This window comes from Tachyglossus aculeatus, chromosome 4, assembly GCF_015852505.1.
Source record: "Tachyglossus aculeatus isolate mTacAcu1 chromosome 4, mTacAcu1.pri, whole genome shotgun sequence".
Lineage (NCBI taxonomy): Eukaryota > Metazoa > Chordata > Mammalia > Monotremata > Tachyglossidae > Tachyglossus > Tachyglossus aculeatus.
This window is the reverse complement of record NC_052069.1, coordinates 89393273-89402861: the sequence shown is the minus strand read 5'-3', so window position 1 is coordinate 89402861 and position 9589 is coordinate 89393273. Positions and strand designations below refer to the sequence as shown.

Genomic DNA, 9589 nt, shown 5'->3' with positions numbered 1-9589 from the left:
ACCTCCTCAGCGCGTACAACAGTGCTTTGCACATAGTAAGCGCTAATAAATGCCATAATTATTATTAAATATGATTGACTGACCAGCCGCTGAACAACTTCTATATTAACAATTCAAATGTATCCCAACAGAAGAGAAGCACCTTTAACGGTCTTGTTGGGAAAAATTAATACTCTTCAGAGATCCTATTCAGCCATTGGCCTAATGAAATAACAAATGATTCCGGACATCATCTCGCTTGTAATAATAACGATGATGGCCATTTATTAAGCGCTTACTATGTGCCAAGCTCTGTTCTAAGCGCTGGGGAGGTTACATGGTGATCAGGTTGTCCCACGGGGGGGGCTCACCGTCTTCGTCCCCATTTTACAGATGAGGTAACTGAGGCCCAGAGAAGTGAAGCCACTTGCCCAACGCCACACAGCTGACAATTGGCGGAGCTGGGATTTGAACCCATGACCTCCGACTCCAAAGCCCGGGCTCTTTCCACTGAGCCACGCTGCTTCACGTTAGCTTCCACGGGGAAATTTGGGTTAGGGCTCGGAGAGAAAAATTCTGGAGCCAAACTTCCAGTCTTCCGACGATTTCAAAAGAACGGCATCCCACTGGGGCGCCGGGGTTTTAAACATTTGTCAACTTCAGTATGGTCTTTGGTGACACCAGAACATTTCCGCTTCCCTGGCCTCTGGACAACAAGCACTTTTCTTAATCAATCAATCGTATTTATTGAGCGCCTACTGTGTGCAGAGCACTGTACTAAGCGCTTGGGAAGTACAAGTTGGCAACGTATAGAGACGGTCCCTACCCAACAGTGGGCTCACAGTCTAAAAGCTCACAGTCTTTTAAGGCTCACACATTAAGGCCCACAGTCTTAATGACTGTGGTGAGTTTAAGAATTAAGAGAGAAAAGGAATCGTGGTGTTGTGTGAGGTTTCAGACATCACCCATCACCACAGATAAAATCAAGTCACACCAAAGTGCCAAAATCTCAAAAACGTGCAGGCACCAGAACTGTCAGAGCAGAACCACCGAGACGACATTTAGGTTTCCCGTTTGGGCAATTTCTTTTTTTATCTAGCACATCTGTCAAGCTCAGACCACCAAAAGACTGGATCACCCATGAGAACAATATTCCTGGAACTCATTTACGGTGCAGATACCACACACTCTGATTCTACAAAATCCACGGGGTCAGTATGACAAAACACTCCCGAGGAGCGATCCTGAATTGACGAGTTAAAATTTATGGTTTTCTTTTGCACATCTGCTGAGAACATAAAACGAGGTTCGCCTTCCTTTTCCTTACCGTGGGACAACCTGATCACCCTGTATCCTCCCCAGCGCTTAGAACAGTGCTTTGCATACAGTAAGCGCTTAACAAATGCCAATTATTATTATTATTATTATTACTGGCCCAAATAAATCCCCTCAAAGACCCAGGTTACAGCTCCGACCCCGAGGGGATGATGCGAGTAAAGAAAACAGCCGCGGAAGAGAACGACCGCTTATCCTTCGAGACAAAAAGTTGCGTACTTCTTTCGGCCCTGTTGATACTTGAAAGCAAAAATACCACAGCTAGTTGACCCTGAGGCGGACATTCACTGTATTTCCCGTCTCGAGGCCATCCCAAGGAAATCTTGCAAGAAGAACGACCAGAGGCTGCACGACCGTACGTAAAAAGGTGTGGACTTTATTGAAATCTCCAGTTTCGTATCAAACAAAATCAGCTTTTCTTCAGATAAAAATAATCTCTCGGACGTCTCCAGGTATCAGTTAAGTCTACATTGGTCCTTCAGTGCCTTAAATTCTTTTTTAAAAAAAATTGTCTTCGTGAAGCGGGAGCCTCCCGAGACTCCGGTTTATCGCGTGAAGGACCGCACGTGGCGGCCTCTCCCGCTTCCTCCACTGACGAACTTGCCCCTCGAGCCTCCGCTGCCGCTGTTCGCGCTCGCCCAGGACGGGCCGAGCCCGCCACGGCCTCTGGAAGCCCGGTCACGGGGACTTGGACGGTAGCCTAGAATCGGAGACAAGTCGGCTCTTTTACATCAACCCGATTTTGTTTCCTTAGACCAACAGCGCCCTTGGGCAAGTCACTTAACTTCTCTGAGCCTCAGTTCCCTCCTCTGTAAAATGAGGATTAAGACTGTGAGCCCCACGTGGGACAACTTGATCCCGTTGTATCCCCCGGCGCTTAGAACAGTGCTCTGCACATAGTAAGCGCCTAACAAACGCCATCATCATCGTCATCATCATCTACCGCGTCGTGAGCTTTTAACCGGACCTCCAACAAAGCGCATTTCTGACCACCGCTGAGCACCGATAGTCAAACAGCTTTTGTGGCAAGCGAAGGGACGGAGGGCAAAAATCCTCACCGTCTGAAGCGGCGCTTAACAAATACATTCACCTACTCAGCGACAAGTGAAAGGTCAAAGAAACCCCCAAATATGCCAGAAATTCGGCATCCGACAACATATTTTAGTTTGGTGGGTGAAAAGAAACCCCCAAACATGCCAGAAATTCGGCATCCGACAACATATTTTAGTTTGGTGGGTGAAAAGAAACCCCCAAACATGCCAGAGAAATTCAGCATCCGACAACATATTTTAGTTTGGTGGGTGAAAAGAAACCCCCAAACACGCCAGAGAAATTCAGCATCTGACATCTTTTAGACTGTGAGCCCACTGTTGGGTAGGGATCGTCTCTATATGTTGCCAATTTGTACTTCCCAAGCGCTTAGTCCAGTGCTCTGCACATAGTTAAGCGCTCAATAAATATGATTGATGATGATGATGATGACGACATAGTTTGGTGGGTGAAGGAAGGCACGGCTTCGTGGAATCTGGTGAGAAGGATGCCTGAAAATTTCCAGAGTCAGAACTTTTCCTATTCAATTTTAAGAACCGTTAACCAGATCAAATTGACGGCTTTTAAGGACTTGGCCGTGGAAATCCATCGGGTCAGAAGGACTCTACAGAGGTTCAATTTGAATGTTTTTACAGAAAATGATTTGGGAAACCATGAAAAACCCTGGCTTTCCAACGGGGCGCCGGAGAAACTCCTCACAGTCGCCTACAAGGAACGGCTACCCACCTGCGGAACTCAGTGGCCGTAACGGCGGCAGCGGGCCTCTGTTGAAATTACTCTGACCACCTCTGCTTTCGTTGTAAGTGCCTCGGGGTGTGCTCTGAGCGCTCCAACTTGAACCGCGTGTTCCCTCCCGACGACTGTAGTTTCCTAAATAAATGCGTAGAGTTAGTATTAATTAGCAGAAACCTCAACTCCTTGCTGATTTAATCTAATTTAAGAGAAGCAGCGCGGCTCAGTGGAAAGAGCCCGGGCTTTGGAGTCAGAGGTCATGGGTTCAAGTCCCGGCTCCGCCAACTCAGCTGTGTGACTTTGGGTAAGTCACTTTTAACTTCTCGGGGCCTCAGTTGCCTCATCTGTAAAATGGGGATAATAATAATAATGATGATGGTATTTGTTAAGCGCTTACTATGTGCCCAGCACTGTTCTAAGAGCTGTGGTAGATACCAGGTGATCAGGTTGTCCCACATGGGGCTCACAGTCTAAGCATTGTGGCTCAGTGTAAAGAGCAAGAGCTTGGGAGCCAAGGGGTCACGGGTTCAAATCCCGACTCCGCCGCTTGTCAGCTGTGTGACTTTGGACAAGTCACCCGACTTCTCTGTGCCTCAGTCCCCTCATCTGCCAAATGGGGATGAAGACTGTGAGCCCCCCGTGGGACAACCTCATCACCTTGTAACCTCCCCAGAGCTTAGAACAGTGCTTTGCACATAGTAAGCGCTTAATAAATACCACTATTATTATTATTATTATTATTTTTACGTTAAGGTGAGTCCACAGACGGATCCGAAACCCTTCTGATATGGAACTTTGGTCCCCAGGAATTCAGAGCATAGTCAAGAAGGAGAGTTGGCTATGGTGAAAAATTCTTTGTTCAGTTAATGGGATTTAATCCAGAGTCTAGTGGGTACTGAGCACTTGAGAGAGTACAGCAGAGGAAATCGTCATGATTCCTGCCCTCAAGGAGCTTACAAACTAGTGGGGGAGAGATATATTAAAATAAATGCACGAAGGGAAAGAACAGAGTGTAAGAATATGTACCTAACTGTAGGACAGGTGAAGTAAGTACCCAGTGGGGACGCCTTTATGGTCTGAGGGGACGTGAAAGGATGGGAGCATGAGGAGATGAGCGGCTAGTTAAGGAAAGCTTTCCCCAAGAAGATCCGATTTTTGTAAAGCTCTGAAGATGGGGAGCAGTGGTCTGTACCATTCATGCTTAGCTCCTCTCCCGAACTGTCTGCCTGGACTTCTAATACCAAAATCACCGCCTCACCATCAAGACTGTCCGTTCAATACTCTTCAAAAGGCACAACTTATCAGAGCGGATCAGAATGCATTCTTCCGGTTCAAGCAAAAAAAGAAAACCGAGTGAAAATTGATAGTTTATAACGCTAGGCAGCAAGCCTGATGAGTGAATCTGGGTCAACGCTTTCAATCAATCAATCGGTCGTATTTATTGAGCGCTTACTGTGTGCAGAGCACTGGACTAAGCGCTTGGGAAGTACAAGCTGGCAACATATACAGTCCCTACCCAACAGTGGGCTCACAGTCTAAAAGTAACTATGTCCATATTTCTCTGGGAGATAAGCCCACACTGTTTCAGAGGTTTAGGGGTTGAATTAATTCATATTATTCAAGGCCAGGCCAAGTAGATATTGTACCAAGGCCCTTGGTAAGAATGTGTCACCTCTTTTGGACCATGTAGTGCAATACTTCCACAAAGCTGTTCTTTCAAAAAAAAGGGGAGGTCCCTGACAATGAAGCTTATTTAATTTTTTTCCAATATGTGTTCTCCTTCCTACTTAGACCGTGACCCCACCTTGGGACAGGGACTGTGTCCAACCCAACTGGCTTTTTTCCACCCCAGCGTGTAGTACAGTGCCTGGCACACAGTAAGTGCCACAGTTATAATGGCTATTATCCCTGCACGTGATGTAGCTAATAATGCCGATGCTCACCTAACAGTCACTCCCACAATGGGCATCCACCCAGAAAGAGAACTCGGCTGTGATGTCAAATTTGCTACGTGCAGCGTCGGGAGAAGTTTTGGTTCTGTGTCTTCTGATCGTCATTACCTTTAGTGCATGTGATAGTCACGCAAGGCAGCCTCACATCATCATCATCATCATCAATCGTATTTATTGAGCGCTTACTATGTGCAGAGCACTGTACTAAGCGCTTGGGAAGTACAAATTGGCAACACATAGAGACAGTCCCTACCCAACAGTGGGCTCACAGTCTAAAAGGACTCACACAAAGAGGTGGGGAGGAAGGAGGGTGGGGGAGAAACCTTAGAGACTGAAATTAGAAATTAGAGCGAGTAGAAACTCTCTCCTGATGATCCCCATCCCTGAGGGAAAACTAACTGGAGTGAGTACCAGGTTCTTAGCTGGTTTCTCCACATTCATTCAATTGTATTTACTGAGCGCTTACTGTGTGCAGAGCACTATACTAAGCGCTTGGGAAGTACAAATTGGCAACATATAGAGACGGTCCCTACCCAACAGTGGGCTCACAGTCTAGAAAGGGGAGACAGAGAACAAAACATATTAACACAATAAAATAAACAGAATATGTACAAGTAAAATAAATAGAGTAATAAATCCACACAAACATATATACATATATACAGGTGCTGTGGGGAAGGGAAGGAGGTAAGGCGGGGGGATGGAGAAGGGGAGGAGGGGGAGAGGAAGGAAGTTACTCCACATGCAACACAGCCAATCCCAGGGGAAGAATGGGAAAAGAGAAGGGGGCTACGGAATTAGAAAGAAGATCTAAGCGCTTAGTACAGTGCTCTGCACACAGTAAGCGCTCAATAAATACGATTGATGATCACCCTGAGCTGGGCCTAAGCAGGAAGGGATGGGGCTCTCCACATCAGGACGCTTGCAGGAAATTTACAAGGGTCCTGAAGGAAGGAAAATGTGTTCGAAGAAAGGAAAAGCCATTTTAAAAATCAGAATCAGTTCACATTTGGTACCGAATGGACTGCTGAAATCCCTGCATTCGGTCTCTTAAAAATGCAGTGAGAGCCCTAACCTCCGTGCCTGCATTTGGAAGTGACGCTCTGGCGGCTTCTGGGTGCTGGACAGATGCGTCTATCTGGGAAACTGAGGGAGGAAGAGGGAGCTGAGACTCCCTCGGGCTTTCCACAGACAGCCTCGAGGAAGATCAGCCGGATCCCAAATGATCCCCTCGCTGTCGGGAGGTGCTCATTTGAGAGCCAAGGAATGGGGCTAGTGGCCCAAAGGTTGGAGGAAAGGTTTGGCGGTGGGGGGGCCCAGTTCTTGCCCATTCCTAAAAAGGGGAAAACCAATGGGACGTTACGAACTTTATCCTAAAGCGGCCGCGGCGGCTTTTTTGGCCCGGAGGAGGCCAACCCGACTGCTGCACTGCGTTCCGGCGTCCCGAGAAACTTAACGCACCTCCCAAAGACCTAAACTACTCGAAGCACCTCGCAGCGATTTCAGCGCTGAAGAGAACTGGATTCGTTAAGTCACTAGCACAAGAGGGCAGGGGTTCGTGGTCCCCTTTTGAAAGAGCAGGGGGCCCTTTCCGGGAACCCCCGGCTTTACCCCTGCGCAAGAGGAAAGGTGCGGAAGAACGAGTTACCCTTCGAAGCCGGCGGCGTGAAGAACCGGTTCTGGCTGTGGAAAGCACCCCGGCCTCCTCGGTTTCCTGAGAAGCCGCCGCGAGAAGAAATCTTCTGCGACACTTTGGGTGGTCTCTTCGGGGGTGGGATCCCATCCTGGGGGACCACCTCTTTGCTTTCCGCAGCCACAAAATCGTCCACGTGCATAGAAGGCGGCCTGCTTGTGTTCTGCTTCCTCTGACGGAATATGTCATGGGGGCGGATGCCCTGTCCAAATCCCCCCCGTCCCCTTCCTCGGGGCGGGGGCACAACGTGTGCCCGCTTTGCGGGTTCGATGTACTCGGATTTGCCACTAGCAAAAGCAAAAAAAAAAAAAAGCCACATGAACTTTAAAAAATTACCGAGGGAATTAAATCACGTGAGAGCTCCCCGACAACTCTTACCAAATCTCATTCAAAAGCACATTACTTTTCACTTGCCTGGATTCTTACTCAGCCTTTTAGCATTCTTTCTTTTTTTTTTTTTAACGCCATGCTCCTTATTGAGCGCTTGCTGTGTGCAGAGCACTGTACTAAGCGCTTGGGAAGTACACGTTGGCAACATAATGATGGCAACGTAATAATAATGACGGCATTTACTTCCACATATTTACTATTGCATTTATTTTGTTATTGATGTGCATACACTGGAAAGGGCACGGCTTTGGAGTCAGAGGTCAGGGGTTCAAATCCCGGCTCCGCCACTTCATAATACCAATAATAATGATGGCATTTACTAAGCGCTTACTATGTGCAAAGCACTGTTCTAAGCGCTGAGGAGGTTACAAGGTGATCACCTCCTCCAGGAGGCCTTCCCAGACTGAGCCCCTTCCTTCCTCATCCCGCCGCCTTACCTCCTTCCCCTCCCCACAGCACCTGTATATATGTTTGTACATATTTATTATTCTATTTATTTATTTTACTTGTACATATTTATTCTATTTATTTTATTTTGTTAATATGTTTTGTTGTCTGTCTCCCCCTTCTAGACTGTGAACCCGCTGTTGGGTAGGGACCGTCTCTAGATGTTGCCAACTCGTACGTCCCAAGCGCTTAGTACAGTGCTCTGCACACAGTAAGCACTCAATAAATACGATTGATTAGTACAGTGCTCTGCACACAGTAAGCGCTCAATAAATACGATTGAATGAATGAATGAACTTCACTGCTGTAATTAGCTATATTATTATCTCTCCACTAAAGGTCATTAAACAAATAGAGGTTATTCTGTATCAAATGCTGTACTGTAAAACCTATAAAGAATAAGATTGTCTAGTTTATTGCCTATTTGCACAAAAAATGTCCTTAATAGTCCAAGAACCCAATTATCTTCTTATTGTGGGAACGTGCCTGCCAACTCTGTGATATTGTACCCTCCCAAGTGCTTAGTACAGTGCTCTGCATCATCATCATCATCATCAATCGTATTTATTGAGCGCTTACTGTGTGCAGAGCACTGTACTAAGCGCTTGGGAAGTAAGCACTCAAGAAGCAACATGGCGTAGTGGATAGAGCACGGAGCTGGGAGTCAGGAGGTCATGGGTTCTAATCCCGGCTCCGCCACTTGTCTGCTGTGTGACCTCGGGCAAGTCACTTCGCTTCTCTGTGCCTCAGTTACCACACTGTGAGCCAACCCGATTTGCTTGTATCCACCCCTGCACTTAGAAAAGTGCCTGGCAAGTAGTAAGCGCTTAAATACCATTATTATTACTACTATTACTAATGATAAATACAGTCGGCTGATCGGTTATTCTGCCCAACAACCTTCGAGGGCAGGAAAGCCAAATTTCAAATTCTTCAAAACCTACAAAGTATCAATGATCCAACTCTACACACTCTCTCGGCTGGCTCCCTAAGAAGCACGCTAAAAAGATGCCCAAAAATCTAGTCCAATTCTGCCACCTGACTAAATTATTTAGCAAGTCACTGGACTGGACCCCCCCTTTTCTTTTACTAAATCAAGACTTGGAGCATCACCTCTTACCTCGAAGTTATGAACGTCTCGTGCTTGTGCTTGCCGAGCTTGAACCCTTTAGTGGTCTTGGTTCTGCCTGGGGATGAAGGTTCGGACAGAAACGATCGCTCCAACTCTGCTTGCAAGTCAAAGTCGCTGCAACATTTTTCAGACAGCTCAATCAAGTCAACCTTTACCTGGAAGCACAGGGGAAGAATTACGCACCACCCTAGGTGTAGCGATTCATTGGATATTCCGGCAACCGGAGTCCTCTTAACGTGCAGTCTGGGGCCAACCCAAGCAAATTTACCCCAGATCGGCTGAAACTTTCTAAATTTCTCGTTACTTTCTTCACTTCTATTTATATTGCCTGAATCATTACGGCAGGGGTTCTCAGGATGTCAGATTATTTTCTCCATTTAAAAACAAGACACAAAATGCATTTGGGACACAACAGGTTGGGTGCATCCTGCTGGTCACGCTCCCAAATCTCTGCTTCCTATCCCTGCCTGCTTCCCACCTCATCCAAGAATTCCTGCCCTTCCTGGGAAGGACTGCCAGGGAAGACTGATGCGGGGAACATTTGAATGTTGAGCCGGCGGGAAAGTAGACGGGCTTAATCTCCCTGAGCTCTTCCAGCCACGAACCATTGGAGCGGGGCTATCAGCTCTACCTGCTAGCTTCCTTCTAGACCGTGAGCCCACTGTTGGGTAGGGACAGTCTCTATATGTTGCCAACTTGGACTTCCCAAGCGCTTAGTACAGTGCTCTGCACACAGTAAGCGCTCAATAAATACGATTGATTGATTGATTGATTGATTCCTGGAGTTAGAACTGGCTTTAGGGCAGAAATCTGCAGGACCCTAGTTCAAGAGCCCTCAGAGTTACGGGAAAATTAGAATTCACATTTTTAATTAGCGAT

General features: G+C 47.0%; 1 protein-coding gene across 2 annotated transcripts in view; it reads right to left on the bottom strand.

Annotated features, from left to right (window-relative positions):
• Positions 1 to 1670: 1670 nt before the first annotated feature.
• VIRMA (vir like m6A methyltransferase associated) overlaps positions 1671 to 9589 on the bottom strand; it is an 83226-nt gene continuing 75307 nt past the window's right edge. For both annotated transcript variants that reach the window (XM_038745237.1, XM_038745238.1), the window contains exons 21-24: positions 8699 to 8865; positions 6697 to 7028; positions 3091 to 3234; positions 1671 to 2014 (exon numbers count right to left, since the gene is read on the bottom strand). In XM_038745237.1, the coding sequence (XP_038601165.1) occupies positions 1860 to 2014; positions 3091 to 3234; positions 6697 to 7028; positions 8699 to 8865 (798 nt within the window). In that variant the 3' untranslated portion in view covers positions 1671 to 1859. The remainder of the gene's footprint in view (positions 2015 to 3090; positions 3235 to 6696; positions 7029 to 8698; positions 8866 to 9589) is intronic.